Source organism: Aotus nancymaae, unplaced genomic scaffold, assembly GCF_030222135.1.
Source record: "Aotus nancymaae isolate 86718 unplaced genomic scaffold, 86718_ANA_hifiasm-v0.15.2.pri h1tg000016l, whole genome shotgun sequence".
Classification (NCBI taxonomy): Eukaryota; Metazoa; Chordata; class Mammalia; order Primates; family Aotidae; genus Aotus; species Aotus nancymaae.
Window position 1 is genome coordinate 22,925,237 of NW_026988428.1, and position 18,421 is coordinate 22,943,657.

General features: G+C 33.0%; 1 protein-coding gene across 11 annotated transcripts in view; it reads right to left on the reverse strand.

The window, feature by feature from the left end:
- Positions 1-18,421, reverse strand: part of NAV3 (neuron navigator 3) — an 853,828-nt gene that overhangs the window by 7,240 nt on the left and 828,167 nt on the right. For all 11 annotated transcript variants that reach the window (XM_064376945.1, XM_064376946.1, XM_064376947.1 and 8 more), the window contains 8 exons: positions 17,150-17,247; positions 14,183-14,278; positions 13,751-13,919; positions 12,354-12,589; positions 5,420-5,574; positions 4,272-4,343; positions 3,496-3,692; positions 2,419-2,537 (listed from right to left, as the gene is read on the reverse strand). In XM_064376945.1, coding sequence (XP_064233015.1) covers positions 2,419-2,537; positions 3,496-3,692; positions 4,272-4,343; positions 5,420-5,574; positions 12,354-12,589; positions 13,751-13,919; positions 14,183-14,278; positions 17,150-17,247 — 1,142 coding nt within the window. The remainder of the gene's footprint in view (positions 1-2,418; positions 2,538-3,495; positions 3,693-4,271; positions 4,344-5,419; positions 5,575-12,353; positions 12,590-13,750; positions 13,920-14,182; positions 14,279-17,149; positions 17,248-18,421) is intronic.

Here is an 18,421-nt window from a genome sequence, read left to right on the forward strand (position 1 = left end):
TCCACCTCTTCCTCCAATTGAAGATTCTTTGTTCCCGGTAGATCCATGAGAATGGATTCTGACAGATATGATTCCTTTGCTTCTTGCTCCCCTAGAAATACTTTCAGCTGATAGACATTTCTAGCCCAGCATAGTCTTCAATAGCAATGAGAACTGTCTATCCACCAAAGGATTTTCCTATTTTTCCCTTCCCATGTGCTGAATTCCCCTTCCCCAACAACCCCTACATCATGGTTGATTCATCTTTCACACTAACCTACTACCAAACATCCTGAAACATAGCAAGAAATTAGACATTTTTATCCCTTTTCAAAAATAATTTTGAAGAAGCTCTCAGTTTAGTTTGAAAAACTAATCCTTAAGTGATTATACTTTTGCCCAAATGGAAACTTCATAGAATTATAATTCTCCACATAATATTCTATAAATAATATTAATTTAAATATGAAACAAAGAACCCATGCACCTTTTGAAATGAGATCTAAGGAAGCTAAGCAGTTTTAGGCATTATCATTTTGGAGTTTTTATGAAGTTTCTTTTGCTTTCTATTAGCAAGAAAATATTAAATAAGGAGAATTTAATTTGTAAATACTTGGATAATGGTTTGTTAATACCAAAACCATAGTTAGAGAACAAATAATGTATTTAAATATTAACTTTACAATTATGAGTTCTAAAATTTTCATAAAATAATTTTTTTTTTTTGGTACAAATAATCAACATTGAAACATCCAATGAAACATCCAACTTATATCCTAGGTAGTATAATAGTTTTAGAAGACTCCTGAAACAAGATATGTTATACTTGAAAAATGAAAACATTTGTATAAGCTTTTATTTTGTTGGAGGTACTTGCTTGGGGTAGATTGACTCATACCCTTAAAAGTGTTAAATTTGATTATTTAAATGTAGAGTAGAACCAATCAATAGCATTCTTTAGGATCTTAGCTTTATCTCTGATGCTTCAGGATATCCTAATAAAATTCATCATATTCACCAGAACTATCATTTTACTTCTAAATGATAGTAAAATGAATGCCATTCTACTAGCATAAGAGATCAAGATATTAAAAGGGAGTGCAAGAGGGAAAAATAGATGGAAAATGTTTTAGACAGTAAAATAAAAACACAGCATTATAGATGATAGAATGTGTAAAACATAAACTGTATCTTAATTCTAGTAGTAGTTATAAAAACCATAAATATAGATGCCTCAGCTGAATTACTGAAAAGGAGACAAGATTCGTCCTCAATAAATTGGGTGATTAAGTTACACACATTTTAAAGAGTTTTGTAATTCCACAATTTCAAATTCAACTTAAGGAAATATCAAGACTTATGGAAAAATGACAATGCATTTTCTTGGAGAAATATGGATTTCTTTTTGTGATACATTTTCATTTTTTAATTAAGAAAAGACAAAAGGGCCTTGGTTACAGGGCCTCGAGATATCAGGCACATGAGGAAGAGCAAAGATGCTATTAAACCAATTTGTCATAGATCAAAAGACCAACTGACTGCCTTAGAATTTAGAGTACTTCCTCCAAAATAGTAAAGGATCCTGCAAGTAATATTAAAGGGTTTCAAACAATGAAGTATACTAAAAACAGGAAACTTAACAAGCAAAAGCTACTTGTCAAAAATTAAGTGCAAAAAAAGAAAAAACAAGCCCAGCCTGAGCAACATAGTAAAATCATGTCTCTAAAATAATAATATTAACAACAACAATAAAAATAGTGGAGTGTGGTGATGTGTGCCTATACTCCCAGATACATGGAAAGCTTCATCACTTGAGTCTAGAAGTTCGAGGCTGCAGTGAGCCATGGTTGTACTCTGCACTCCAGCCTGGGTGACAGAGTGAGACCCTGTCTCAAAAAAAAAAAAAAAAAAAATATATATATATATATATATGAAGAAAGAAAGAAAAAGAAATGGAGAAAGAGAGAGGGAGAGATGGAGGGAGGGAGGAAAGAAGGAGGGGAAGGAGGGAGGGAAAAAGAGAGGGAGGGAGGGATTGAGAAAAGGGAGGGAGAAATAAAAAAGATAAAAGAAATTATGTGATAAGAGTTTAAATGGTCAAGGGTCATGTAAACATGGCTGTGATATAAGATGTATAACTGTGCAATTAATTAGTTATCTAATAAAAACAATCTGTAAACATCCATGGCAACAATTTGGACTTAAATGTGTTAAATGTGTAGTTATTGAAATAACTATGCCTTTTCTTTCTCTTACATATTTGTTCTCAGAACAGACAAAATATTATAAACTGTTTGCCCTTGAAAACTTTATTGCTCTATTTATATAGTTCATGCCTTTAGTTTTCTGCATAATTACCCAGATAATTTTGGGTTTTTTTGCTTTTAAAATAAATTGTTTTTGCTTTATTTTAATAGCAGTGAAAATTGAGTACTATACCTGAAGACCTTCTCTCACTGCCTCCAGAATATAAGGTACTAAAGAATAGTTCCAGAGATCCATGAACCACACTCTAGAACCTTCTACATCCATGGGGCAAGGAAGGAAAAGCCGGGGACCTGAGAATGAACAAATAACAAAATATTTTAAGAATTATATTTAATAATCTAAAAACATCTAGACACCATTTTGGAATATAATATATTTCTTGCAAATTTCCTAGAAAATTATATTATTGGCCAGCTTGATTATATTGAAGACCCAATATCCTAGCCTCTTCTATCGTTTTACAATAAATATTAATCTAGGACACAATATACTAGAGTTAGGAGAAATCATAAAAGTCATAATCCAGTCATCCTGTCCCATTTTACAAACGACAAAGCTGTGCTGAAATGAATTGCTGAATGTAAAACACATCATTATTTGCAGAATTGGGACCTGGCATGAGTGTTTTGTTCCCCACGTAGAATTCTTCTTTCTAATCTAAACTGTGCTTACAGTGAGTACATTTTTATGATCTATAACAATGTGAAAGAGACTTCTGTATGTGCAATTAAAGAAGGAATACAAATGTAAACATCTTTATGTGAACTAAAGAGAAATAATTCAGTTTTATTTTCATGAAAAACACAAAACACCTAAATTATCTACAAAATATCTAAATTATCTGTAACTAAAATCTTTTCTCACAACTTTATTTGACATGAGCTATTTAGCCAAATTTGTTTTTAGCATGAAAATTATCCTCAAAAGATACCATTCATTTCCAGTGGTTATCTGATTTTTAGATATTTGTCCATATTGAACTTACTTGATCTCAGTAATATATTAGCAAATATTTCATATCAAATATTAAATATCTCAGTGATATTTAACTGTCAGACAAAATGGATTTAATGGGAGATACAAAGCTAAGAAGTAAGTAAACTTTCAGGAGGAAAAAAAATAAATTTAAATCTTTGGAATCTTGAAAAAACATTAGCTTTGCTTGTTATTTTCTACCATCCAATCTGGACATCTTTACTAAGTACTGTTAGTTCCTGGAAAATGGCATATTGTAATTTTGGAACTCACCAATGGTAACATCAGAAGAACTGTGTGTTTCCAAAAAACTGTTGAGATGATGCCATGTCTTAGGAATCCAATCTATAATTTTGACTAGGTCATTATTGCGTATGTTCCTTTCAATTTCTATCTCTATCAGTTTTCTTCGAAGATATCTGCCTAAAAAGCCTTTCACCGGTTCTGTATGATTTGCACATAATACCCACCTACAAAAAAAAATCAGAAATTTTTATATAAATTACATTTTACATTCACTGTGATTATTTTTCCAGTAGAAAATAATTATGTTCTCATTTCAATTGGTGGCCACATTTTGATGATCAAAGGTGCTAGGAGGTCTACTAGCATGAGAGCTATAATGTAACTCACTCTACTTTTTGAGCTAAAAGGAAGTGCATGTGCGTCAGAAGTGAGTGGGAGTCTACATGCTGAACACTCTTCTGTAGGAGAATCACGAATCCTGAAATAGGAATTCTCTTCACATTTCTCACACTTAGAAGGAATATGCTCTACTTTAACCAGGGACATAGTGAAGAGAAAAAAACATTTTCTTTTCTCTTATTTTTTCTTTTTTTGTTTAAAGAAACACATTTGATTACAGGTTGAAGATTACAAAATATTCACTTGATGAAGAGTGCCAGAAGTGAGAATTACTTTCACACTACGGGTCATCCCTGGCAAGATCTGTCAAAGTAAAAATGGAAAAACAACCCCCCAAAACAAACAAAATGTCATCCCTCTCCCCATGCACAAAAAACAACAAAAAATCTTCAATTTAACTTTACCTGAAATTGTGATGCAGCTCTAGATTTGGTGATGAAGAAACTCCCTGATTCATTGTTCCAATAATATACGGACTACAAAAAAATAAATAGAAAATTTTAATTTACTGGAGGTAAAAGCAATTAATTCATTAAAATTATTTTAGAAAACAACTAGGATAGATATGGATTATTCTATTTTAATTTTTGTCTTTTAAAGGGTAATTTTGTAATGGAAAATGACAAAAATCACTGGACTAGAAATTAATACTTGAAGTTTTAATTCTAGCTCTGGCATCAAGGCAAGGTATTTTCTCTCCCTGAGCCTTAGTTTATTTGTAATTTACATTATTTCAGTAAAGAGTTTAGTTAGAAAAATCACAGAAGTTTTGTCCCACATCTGTTTGTAATGTCAAGAAAATCTCTAGCAGAGACAATTGGAATATTTGGCACTATTAAAACTAATTTATGTTGATATTCTTTTATGTCTTTTCTTTAGAGGCCATGCCACAATGACTCTTCAGTGGGTTTTAATACCTTACTTTAAGCTTTCCTTTTATTGTAAATATTTAAAAATCATACTCATTAATGGAGGGAGCTATATCTGAATGTATTGTGTATCTCTATAAAAAGGTTAAATTTAAACTTTGATATAAACTGAGAATGAAACCAGGGCTGTAAAGGTTCCATTTAGCTTTAATTTCCCTGATTAAAACTATTCCATCATTGATACTGGTTTCACAAATGTTCATCATGTCTGCAGAAGCTAACATCATTAAGGAAGCAATGTTTTCATAAAAGTGCCTGGGACATGGTTGTTGAATGAATACATAGATATTCTAAGGAATGCATATGGATTCTTTAAAACTATGCTATAATACTAAAGAGGGCTTCTCAAATTAATGGCATTTATTGTAAGTCTAAAAATAAGAACTACTCAGGTAATTCATATGTTAATTAGCTAGAGTTAATCATTTCACAGTGTGCATTTACTTCAAAACATCATGTTATATACAATCAATATGTAAAATTTTATGTGTCAACTTCAAAAGTAAAAATTAAATATTCAAAAAATTAAAAAAATTAAAAAACAAAATGCATACTGGCACAAGAGAGCAAATTTGATGACAATTATTTCATATTTCATTATTCAAAAAATTTGATAAGCATACCATTTGTTGTATTTACAATTGAGGAAACCATTGAAGATATCACTCAAAGAGCCCACATGATGAAGATTATCAAGAATTATTACAACTGGGAGCTCTACTCCATTGTTATCAGCACTACACTGTTCAGCCAGGTTAGCTAGATATTGTTGCAATTCCTTTTAAAAAATGAAGAAAACAGATACATCAATGATAAATATATACTAATGGTAAGCAGTTAATATTTTAGGAGTAGCACGCTTTGTCTTCTATTCAGTTTCTTTCATTAAAGTCATAGATTATTCAACTAATATAAACTCTTATTCTACACATCAAAAATCATATATTGCTGACAGAATAAATTTTTTAAATAAAAGAGAGAAAAAGGAAAGCAATAGAAGATCCAGTACCAAACACCTGCAGCAAACCTGAAAGTATAAACATGAAGGCCTATTTCTCATTGGTTTTCTCCCTGAAAGAAAAGCCAAAATGAATTCTTATAAACTCTTATGATAAACCATATATATTGAGATTTTATTCTGAGTTTTGGTATTCAATGATAAAAGTAAATTTTAGCAACTTCAATATTTCAAGTATGAACTAAATTGAAAACAGCACTTCTCAGATTCCACTAATATTTTTAATGTGTTAATTCTAATTCATGCAGATTGGGTATATCTCAAACTGCAGCCATAGGACCCTGATACAAGTGTACTTAATTATTTATTTATTTATAATCTGCATGCAACTGCTGTAATTTTAAACAAGGACAAAAATTAGTTTTATTTCACCTGGTGAAATATAACATCAGCATTTAGTATCTCTTGAGTTTCTTGGTTCTTTTACAAGTATTGTTCCTGTCTAATAGCTTTTAATCTAAATATGATAGCCAGTTTGCTGATTGACTGCTCTCACAGATGGGTAGGCCAGGAACATAATTGAGTTTCTTAAAATTATCCTAATCAGTAAGAACATTTCCATAATATTTGCATATTTACAATGACATTTTCAATTTGCAAATCGTGCTCAGGTTTATAAAATAATTCCATGATTCCAGTTTCTGGCAGCCAGGTAAATAGGTGAATTGTTCACTCTAGATGCAACCGCTCTCTGTCTGTCATACCACTGCTGAACTAAAAGTAGGAGATAAAACAATGGCCAGGATTTTGAGGCATTTAGTAATTTTCATTTATGTTCAAATATAAAATTTATTAAAGAAATAAAGTACTATTAGTTTTCTATTGAGCTAGTCACATAAAATAAATTTTGTCTAAGTCAGAGAATGCAGAAATATATGTTTAAAACTGCTGAATATTCTGGAGAATTATGTTTACTTTAAAAGAAAAAAATAAAATTTATATCACGAATTTAGCTACATTAAGTCATCTATTTATTTATAAAATGCTCACTATCTATCTACTGTGTTCACAGCCTCAGACTAAGCCCTGGGTATACAAAAATAGTGAAGTATTATTCCTGCTATCAATAGTGTTTAAGTAGGTTTAACATTTATTATGAACTGCACCAAGTACTTTTCTGGACATGAGGACTAAAAAGGGGTAATCAGGCTGTCTTCCCCTGTAAGCTTTAAGAGTTGTCACATTAGGGACTGGAATTTAAATATGACAAATGATTCCAATATAATATCATAAATACATTATGAGATACGAGAAGTCAAGGAAAGAGAATTAGCCTAGATGCTGGCTGGGTGTCAAGAATGGTTTTCTGGAGGAAGTAACGCTGGAGCCTGAGAGGGGTGGTGGGCACACACATAAATAATGATGAATTTACACAATGCAAGGTAAAATACTCCATGAGAGAAGATAAAGGGGGCATGTGGCCTACAGGAGGGAAAGAGATTAATTCCAACTGAAGCATCCAGGTGGCACCAAGGATTTAGAGATAAAACATAATCTCTGTTTTTCAGGAACTTAGAGTTGATAAGCATGGAAGCAGGCCAGCAAGTGTTTCACAATACAGTGTGCTAAGTGAAATGCACAAAACATTATAGGGAGACTTAAGAGAAGCATCTAATCCAGTCTTAAGGTTCACAGAACAACAGACTACATTGGTTAAAAAGCAAAAAGAAAAAAGAAAAAAAGAAAAAAAGATTGAAGTCTAAAGAATAAAAAGTGAAAGTTGAAAAGTGTATGTGTATGATGTGTTTGGGGAAATAAGTGTTCTGTTGTTACAGAAAATTATAGTACATGCCAGTGGTGGTGGCAATAAAAAAGAAAAAAGGCTGAATCCATGCAAAAGAAGTTGCATTGTATTATATAAACAAGTGTCAAATATTCATATGTTCATTTGCTTCTCTGTTTTCAGTAGAGAAAAGCAATTTATTTATCCAAGGAAACAGAAATGTGAAAAATATAAGAATTAATTAGAAATGGAAATAGCATTTAAGAATCTTATTACCTTCCTGGAATAGAAGGTCAGGCATATACCTATGTAATTCTCAGTCAAAATAATACATTACTTCAAAAAAGTATAGATCAAAGATTTTGTTTATGGTATGCAAAGATTGCTTCTAGCCTCTAAAAAAGGCTTTTTGGTGGCAGTATTATTTGCTATTATTCCCTTATTTGCTATTATTATTTTTAAGATTGGTAATATCTTGATGTTTAACATGAGAGAAGAGCTTTCCAAAAACAGAATAATCAGTCAGAAACATGGAAATATGATATCCATATAGGAAAAAAGCTAAGAGTGTGTGTTTTGTGAAAGGAAATGGTGGTAATGAAATTGGAAAGGAAACTTTGCAACCCTAATGATTAGTAAGATCATTGAACATTTCCTATTGGCAGTGAAGAAACATTGTTCTAGTGATCTAAGTAAGTAGTCAAAGCTGTGATTTAACATGTGGCAAACATACTGAAAGGAAGAAGTGAGACCAGCCAGGAGAATATTGAAATTATTGAAGCCTAGAGATACTAAGGGACTGAACAAGGAACAGTGTGATGTTTTTGATCTAGTACAGAAAGCAATAAGAAACTATTGAAAAATTTTAATCTGCTCAGATTTTAATTATGAAAAAATGTTCTATGTTCCATGAGGTGAATGAAGATATCCCAAAAAAAAGAGAAGGGAAATTTAAGGGAGATTGTGTATCATGCAGTTACAAATTAATTGTAGAAATCCAAGAAATAGAGGAGGATGTGAATCTGGGGGTAGGGTGGTTATGGTGGAGAGGAATGAAAGAGGATGGATTTATAATATGTGTTTGGGGCTGAAATTGTCAATTTTCAACATGTATGTTTAGTAGGTGAATAGAAACATATTTGTAACATAACAGAAAGCTTACAAAATTGGGAGAGTGGGCATGGCTGATAGTGTTTAATTGGAGTCGACCACGGAAGTCAACACAAGTTGAAGTCATGAGAGTCATACAAAGAACAAAAGTGAGAGTGAACAGAGTAATTCATTACAGAGAAAAACAGTTTGATTTACTGGGAAGAGAAGGAAGAGAAGAGAGTGAAAAAAACTGAAAGGGAATTTACCAGGGCGTAGGAAACAAGCAAAGAGAGAATGATAATCATGAATGTCAGAAGGGGAGAGAAAGAAAGAGTGGGGCGGGCACAAAGGAATTGAATTTCATAATTAGCAGGTCACTGGGTCATTTTCTGACAATCAGAGCCTTTAGATTCTAACTCTAGTGTGGCTTTCTTTCATCTTGAGAGGATGGTAGATCCCTTGGGAATCTGATGGTAGGTATGAACCAATGGATGTAGAAACAGCAAACACAAATATAATTTTTTTATCTAACTTAAGAGTTGTTCATAGATTCCCTTGAAATAACTTCATGACATCCACTTCAGCTTGATGAAAATGAAATCTTAGATTGAGGCACTGATGACTGTTATTAAAAGTCTTTTTTCCAGATCTACTCAGGTAGAAGGAAATAGACATACCTTCCAGATAGACACTGGCAATGAGATGAATTCCATATTCTGAAACTGTAGGTGGAACACCACAATTATATTAAAATGGTAGATCACTGTTTTCTCAGATTCTGACACCAGACATACTAAAAAGGAATCTATCAAGTCCAGTTTTCTGATCTTTTCCAACCTAACATTCCAAATGGCTTCAGCTGGCCACGTATTCTCTACTAAATCCATCTCTAGCCTTCTGGGCCTACTAAATCGAATGTCACAAAGTGTAATTGTTTATGTGTGCTGCTCTCAATCAAAATATTCCAGCTGGCAGCTTGAGGGAGAGCTTGAAATGCGGGAAGAGGAACAGAATGTAAAGTGCAGAGGTACCGAAAACACGAAAAGATGTTTTTCATTTGATGATTTGTCATTCGATTTTCTTTCTCTGTTTTTTGTTTTTTGAATCAGTAAGTGCTTTTTGGATTTGTCTCTTCAGTGCTATCTATGGCACAGCATAAAATGCGTCAGCAGTTAAACAGCTCCAGGTTTTCAGGAACAGGATTTATTATTGCATGCCTCATTAGCATTTTACTTTAGTAAATCGACACTGTTAGTATCCCTAACACATCTCAAGTTGTCATCCCCTCTTTTTTTTATATTTGTCCTCACCTTTATCCCAACTCCCAAGAAAATAGTGGCTATTCTCTGTCAATTTGGCAAAAATTGGCCAAATTCTCTCGCAATGAGTTGGTATTCAGTATTACTGATAGCTGGTTCATATCTTCAACTATAAAGAATAAACATTTTTTTCAGTTATACTTTGTGCTTTCTTGGGAACAAATGCTACTGTGATTTGTTCACGAGTTTCTTCCTATGACTGTTTCCTAGCATCATTAGCTCCGCCAATGCTTGGCAATGTTGTTTCCCTGCCCATTAATTTGCAAGAAAATACTGAACTGACCTAATAATGGCACAAATTATTATCCTCTGAAAAAGCAAAAAATAGAGTGTTGGAAATATTTAATCAAAAATGTTAAAAGGACACTAACATGTTCTTAATAGAACATGTCTAAGCAATAAATTTCTTTCCTAAGCTGAAATAAAAAGAACAGATAAATATTATATATATATATATGTACATACATACATATTTTAGGGAAAGCTATGTTTTACAATAAATGGGAATTACCTATTTTTTTTAGCATGCCAACTATATTCTAATGAAGCGTCATCTGTTAAATTCAAAACTTGATTTTAAGTGAACCTCTCTCTCACAAACACACACATGCACACACACACACTCATTCATTTAGTCCTTAGAATAGCTCTACTATTTTCCCCATTTTACAGGCACTTTATCAAAATGACATGGTCTTCTCCAATAAATCTATTTTGCTCTTGTTTTCTAAACACTTTTTGTGCCATAAAAGAAGTACCTTGTGAAGAGTTCTCTCATACCAACACTGAGAAAAAAATACTGGGGATGACTAGAGAGGCCTTTCAAAACCTTTCATAGTTTTTTGGATGGAAATATTTAAAACTGCGCTAAAAGGCTTTTATATAAAGGTATGAGGAGATAGAATTCACAGTAAGCAGTAAACAACATGTCAGCTGAAGCAAACAAACAATGGTGCTCTTCCTACTTTTGCTCAAAGAATCAAGTATTCTACCTCAGGTTCTATGCTTTTCTTTAGATGGTGGTTCAACCACAATTTGAATAGGTCTGAGTTCCAAGGAAATAGTCGGAATTTATGTACTGTATTTATTTAACTTTAAGAGAGCCCATTGTGTTTTATGTACATCATTGTTCTTGAAGGATACATATAAGACAGTTTTGAACAAAGATATGTGTGTGTGTGTGTGAGTGCACACGCGTGCACTGTGCATATGTGTGTGTGTTTATGAGAGAAATCTTCATTGGGAGTCAAGGACTATGATTAAAAATTGCAAGTAACCCTTATATTGTGCTTGCTACTTGTGCTATTTCTCTCTCTCTCTCTGACACACACACATACACACACACACACACAGACTCATTTATTTAGTTCTTAGAATAGTCCTACCATTTCCTCCAATTTACAGGTGAGAAAATTAATACTTTTTGTTCATTAAGCTATATGCCTGGTTTATTTCAAGAATCTAATGGGGTAGGGCTGCATTTGGGAGTCACGTTTATTTCTGAAAATTTGCAGACCTGAGGTTTCTGAGAAACTGGGACAGTTTAGATTACTGAACCAGGTTATCCTTGAAAGAGTAATATGACCTAGTATAATTGAGATTCCCTCAAGGTACTGCTTATAATAGTTGCAGTTTCCAAGGAGAAACTTTTAGGTTTCATTGATTCAGACTTTAAATAAATAATTACAAGTAAAACTAGGTTAGTGTTAAAAATACGTTAGCCACCGACTATTTCCTTTGTAGGATTTTTAAAATTTTACTCAGAAAAATAACTGGCTATGTTGTATAGACCCTCATACCTTTTTAATATCTGAGTGTTCAGACTGATTACTATGGCACATTAGACCTGAGTTGGTGGTGAAACTGAATGTTGTTAGATTTCCTAAGGTTTCTAAACAAAAATTCTAGGGAGATGTGACATAAACAAATTGTTGCTCCCAGAACTTCTGCTTGGAATATTCTGATTATTGCCAAATCTCCATTGCTGCAACACCCATGTTATTTCCTGCTTGTCTGTAAGACCCAAGCAAGTATTACCCTTTTATAAAGCTCTGATTCCTCCAAGAAAAGCTATTCCTTCTTGCTTGTGCACAGACCTCTTTCTACTCTCCTAGGTGGATGTCTAAGAGAAACCATGCAATAGGGGCCCTGCCATTTTATTCTGTATACTCCCAATGCCTGGTGGAGTACTTGATAACTGAATGTTACTGAAAATAGCAGTCTTGTTCAAATTCGTGAACCAGAGTTTGGTCACTTACCAGGTTACAGATCCAGTAAAATAAAAAAAGGAAAGGTAGATATTCTTCTCCATGTACAACATGGAAGTCTCACACAATCTTACAATTTGATTGCTTAAAACACTTATGGATAAATTGGAGCTGTTCTTTTAGAATTCTGTAACATACCTTACTTGACTTGTGGTCCACATTAAAAGTGGCAATTGCATCCTCTGTTTTTTTCCTCCCAGATTTGGTTATTACATACTCAGCAAGTTTATTTGCTAAATAGGTCTTTCCAGTACCACTTGGTCCTGAGAGTATAATTCTGTGATGCTCCATCAACAAGTTAAAGTACCTTTGGGTAATTGGTTTAGGAATCAGCGTATCAAAAACAAAACTGTCCAAACTGTTTTCTTCTACCCCTAAAAGAAGAAACAAAAGAAATAGCATGACTTATTGTTCCATATTAGCCAGAATTTAAAATATCATGCCAACCAGCAACAGCTTGGTTAGTCATAGGAATACAGTCCTTGCAAAACAATTTCCTAGATATTTCTATCCTATAAATATGTGTTGCCATTTTAAGGAAGAAAATATATCAGTAATATGGCAGAGTGAACATCTAAACAAAAGAAAGCTGTTCCTTTTTGTTCAAGCTCCACTTCACTGTCTACTTCTTGTTTTCACTTATGTTTCCAGAAAGAAACGGAAGCATTATAAATTCTATCATAATACCTTTTATCAAAGATGATTATGTATGTTAAGTATAAATGTGAAGATTATACACGTGTATATATAATGGTTTCTGTGTGTTCTTTATTTTAGTTTATCTACTCCCCACCTCCTTATTCTCTTCTATCTCTCATTATGCACCCTAGCTGTACAATCACTTAAGCTTTTGAAGAATACAAGTTATTATGTTTGGCAAGGAATTAAGTAGGGAACAACAGTATATTCTTTTACTAACCCAATTACGTTCATCATAAAATCAAATATTGACAAATTCCTCTATTAACTCACAGTACATATAGATGTATTCTGATTCTTTAATACAAACAAACAAGGAATTATAAAGATAAAGATACTTCAGAAATTACATTACCCTATAATTAATCACATCATCCAAAGCAAAGAAAATTCTCAGAATTTCCTATCCTTGATTCTAAATTTCTATTCCCTATTCATAGAGAGTATTTATTATGTATATGTACTTTAAAGCCAAAGATTCATCAATGAATATGTTACTTTGGAATACACACAAATGTTTTAAATTCTCTGTAATAAAAGGTGATAATGAAGAAAATCCAGAAATTTGAAGTTCCTAAATCACATTCCTTTGTGTGAGCCTTGATAAATCTTTAAATCCCAGAACTCAAAGAACTTAATTTCCTTAGATTCTGTTGCTTTTAGTAGGACTCTAGGATTTAATACTTTGGTATGAAATGAGTCATATTGATTTTTTTAATACTACATAGTTTTCAAATAGAAAAATTTTAAGGGAAACTGGCTAAAAAGGTGCAGGGTGGGAGAAAAAATGTTGCTAAAATTTAAATTTGTGCCTTTCTCTTCATTTTTCTTTTTACCTTTGAGGTTCACAGTGATGATGTTATTATCTCCAACAAGGTATCCACAAGGCAGCAGTTCAGGCACTTCTAGGTTATGGGATCTAATTAAGTCTCCTATACAGTAGCTAGCAATGCAGTCAGAGCTCAGACCAAGGCTAGTGGATGTATCAATTCGGAATACATATTCCTAAAATGGTACACACAAAAAAATAAAGTCAAAACAGAGGTTCAACTCATCTACAACAAATACATAACCCATAGGGATACAGAGCTAGTTGTCAAGAATATTAGAAATGTGTAATATAAGAACTGTTAATATCAAATAGCACAAAGAGAAAGCGTTCTTTATTTGAGGAGAGGAAAAGATGTGTCTATGCTATTGAAGTTAAGGAAAACAACTGAAGAGAAACACATTTGAAAATTAATATTAGGGCGTCTTGCACAACGTACCTTAAAGAGACGTCTTATTACACCATCTAAGACATCCCACTTGGTTTTTCCACTAACACCAATGGATCCTATCAAATATGCCTGAGACTTTTGATCCTAAATAAGAACAAAATAAAGTAAGATAAAATACAACTGTGCATGTTTTTTATTACTATGTTTTCTACTAAAATTTGTTAATGTAGTTGTTAAGACTAAAATATTTATTAAGCCTATGGCTTCTATAACAATAGACACATTGGGTCGATTATATAAAATAAAACGTATTTCAGCCAACTAATCAACCAAACAAACGACAGCAATAGCAACTTTACTTTTAGCAGTAATAGCAACAGCAACAAGTAAGAAAGAGATGAGATAAAGCAGTATGTCAAGGAAAACTGATTCATGACCTGTTCTACAGAAGGCAAAGGTGAAGGAATCGGAAAGAATAGCCTTGCATTATAAGGCAGTGGACACTTTCTAAAAAGAAGCCGCTTAGTAGGAGGGAAATGGTGAGAGAGACAGAGGAAAACCATATTATGCGAATTATAGAACTTCATCTTACTATTTTGTGATCTGATCTTTGAGAAATCCAAAACTCAGTTGTTTTATCAATTTTAATCTAGAATCCAATCTCACTTTAAAAAGTACTAGCTATGATAATTTAAGACATTTGCATACTTACAAAACAGGTTCCATTTTGAATGTATCAGAAATTCTCTGTTTAAAAGACTTCGCCAGAGAAACCTATAGGACTCGTTTTATCAAGCAAGTAATTCATTTGTAATATGAATAATCGTCCCAAATCTATCTTTTTTGCAGGATGGGATTTTGAGGAATTTCTACATATATTAGAAAAGTAAATAATTCAGAATTCATAATCTAGCTAGAGCCTCTGTTATGATGACTAGAAATGGTTAGTGAAATAGTGATTATGATACCAGTAGATATAATTAGATAGTTGACATATTACAGTCCTGGTTCTAGTCACTAAGTATGTTATCATTAAGGGGTGGTAGAATAATCACTGAGTCATGGGTTAGAAGGTATGGATTCTGTAACATAATACCTACCACCTAATTAAGAAATGTGACCTTAGATAAACCAATTAGCTGGCTCAGAGCCTCAATTTCTTAATCTGTAATATTTAGCACCATAAGGGTAAATGGTTATCACCATTATTCAGATAAAATCTGAGTTACAATACAATACCTTTAGGAGAATAAGTTGAGAAATTCACAGCTGATGATTGTGATTTTTGTTACTCGTTATGAAATGATATTTGTGTCTCCTCAAAATTCATATACTGAAGCCTTAACTCCCAAAGTGATGGTATTAGGAGATGAGGTCTTTGGGAGGTAATTAGGATTAGAGGTCATAATGGTAGGTAGGACTTTCATGATGGGATTACTGGGTAAAGTAAACAATTCAGGATTTGTAGTCTTTCTCTTTTCCTACCTACAGACATTGAGGTAAGACTGTGTGGGGCCAGAACATGAATTCCACCACCTGCATTACAAAAAGAGAGCCCTCACCAGGAACCAAATCAGCTAGCACCTTAATCTTGGACTTGCTAGCCTCCAGAAGTGTGAGAAAATAAATTTCTGTTGTTTAAGCCACCTAGTCTGTTATTTTGTTATGGTAGTCCAGGTAGAGTAAGACAACTACTTTCATGGAAGCTTTTTAAGAGAAAGTGTTCAGGCATTCAGGTCCAGTGCGGTGGCACATGCCTGTAATCCCAGCGCTTTGAGAGGCCAAGGAGGGCGTATCTGGAGGTCAGGATTTTGAGACCAGCCTGGCCAATATGGTGACATCTCATCTCTACTAAAGGTACAAAAATTAGCCAGGTGTGATGGTACACGCCTGTAGTCCCAGCTACTTGGGAGGCTGAGGCAGAAGAATCACTTGAACCCAGGAGTTGTAGGTTGCAGTGAGCCGAGATCATGCCATTGGCCACTGCACTCCAGCTGGGGTGACAGAGAGAGACTCTGTCTCAAAAAAAGAAAAAGAAAAAGAAATAATGTTCAAAGACATTGTCTGTTAGAATTATCATGAACAGAAAATCTTGTTTTCAGTGTGTTCATAATGCAGTCGCAATGGCTGCTTATGCAATACCTTATAAAAAGCTGCTTTTAAATTAAAGTTAGTTTATGTTTCACTGAGACTATTACAGAATCTCACATAAAGACCCACTTGGAAAAGTAGGTACAAATATGCAGCTCAAGCAGAAAGTTGATGGCATTGGAATCCTTGGAATATTGGCTCAAGGTAGGAATTCATAAGTGCTATCTTACCTTTCAAACTTAATTAAGTACTTTAAAATTCTAAGGGATTTTTATTTGCTTGATGTAAAAAAAAAAATAGGATACTTAGAAACGTGTATTTTTGGCCACTCAACTAAAAATTTAACTTAAAATTTGTTTGTTTCTTTTCGTTAAGAAAAGGATAGAATGACATTGACAATTTGAAGGCAATATTTATTGCAAAAAATTAAAATACTTGCTTGGTCATCTAGGACCTTGCTTAAATAGACATGTAACATCAATGGAATTTGTCCTACTGAGTTTAGTAAAACACGAGTCTTTCTGATTTCTAGAATATTCATTTAGCTTACAGTCTTCTCTTTGTATAAAGACCATACTGACAGCTCTAGTAATATATTACTGCACATCATAAACATTACTTATAATCAACAAGTGAAACCAAAAGAATATGTTAAACCAGATGTTTGTCAAACAAATAACTATTTTTTTAAGTGTCAGAAATGAGAGGCTAATGATTATTTTCAGTGAATGAATGTGAGGTCCATGTAAGACACATTTCTACCTCTAGGATGATGTCATCTCTTTATTGTCCCTTTCGTGTTTATGTGACATATTAAACTAGTGCCAATCCGCAACTGTTGTAGGATATTTACCAGATCAAATATTCACATATTAAATATATTTTACTTGTAGTAATTCTCATCTGTTAGTAATAAAGAAGTACCTTTGCTCGACCGTAGCCCTTGCTTATGGAGACTATAATTTTCACACTGCGGCCATCTTTGTGTCCAGTTGCATCACCGGCATCATCTAGCAAAATATCTACCAAATTTTAAAAGAGACAAACACAACAGAGTAACATTAGCTCGGATTTGTTTACTGTCATTCTTTTCTCCCTCATAGTTTTATATCTTTCAATGGGATTTGCTTCCCATTCTAGCCTAACTGGTTTGAAAAGCCTCAGCTTTCAAGAAGATGAATTACTGTGGCTGGGTTAAAGTTTCAATCTAAGAATTTATTTCTGCTTGCAAAGATCTTCGCTCAAGTGTTGGGCCACTCACTGCCTTTAGATGAGGAAATAAGAGATTTCTTTTTCTATTACACATAGGTCTGAGTAATACCTGAGTAATATTTAGTCACCATTATAAGCATGACAAACTGACAAGCCATCTGATTTTTCTATCCAATCTAAAATATCCAAGCTCAATATCCATGTAATTTATAAATGTAAAGGTGCTGAGATTGACTGTCAACCGAAATTATTTTCAACCACTCAACACAGCCAGCTATATAACTACTCACCTTATCTTTATAATTATTAGGTTCTGTTACTGAATTTCAACCATGGCATTATACTGGCATTATGATTGCTCTCCTGAATCCTTTATGCTAATAGTTTCAAAACCAAAATAGTATTTTTAGTAATCAGCTAAGAGTTACAGAAGCATGACAAAGCTAGCTAACCTTTAAAATATCAGCCTTTAAATGGTGATTAAAGATTAACTTTCAAAATACATTATACCAGATTCATTTCCAATTTGGAGAATTATGAAGGCAAACTATCCCAAATATATGTTTTCCTTTGATAATAATGCTATTATAGAACCATGATTAATATTAAGACACTGTTCTGTGGATAAATGAAACTCCATTACATGCTAAAGAGCTCATATGCCTGGTGAAAAGAGAACTCAACTGCTCTGACAATAAGTTTATAGATAAAAGGTTATGACTATAGCATCATAGAAATCAATGCTCTAATAAGATGACTTCTGGAATTAGAATGGTTTCTATTATCTTAGTAATTAAGGATATATAATTTTGAAAGTAACCAGTAAAAAGTACTCTAAGATCATAACAATTTAAAACAACTTTTAGAGCTTGAAGAAATGAAAAATTTTGCAATTAATTTTTAAATCATCAAAGATAATCTCCTGCACTGGAGTTTAATTATTTTCCAAGTCAACATCTTAATAGTCTTTCACCTTTTCACCTA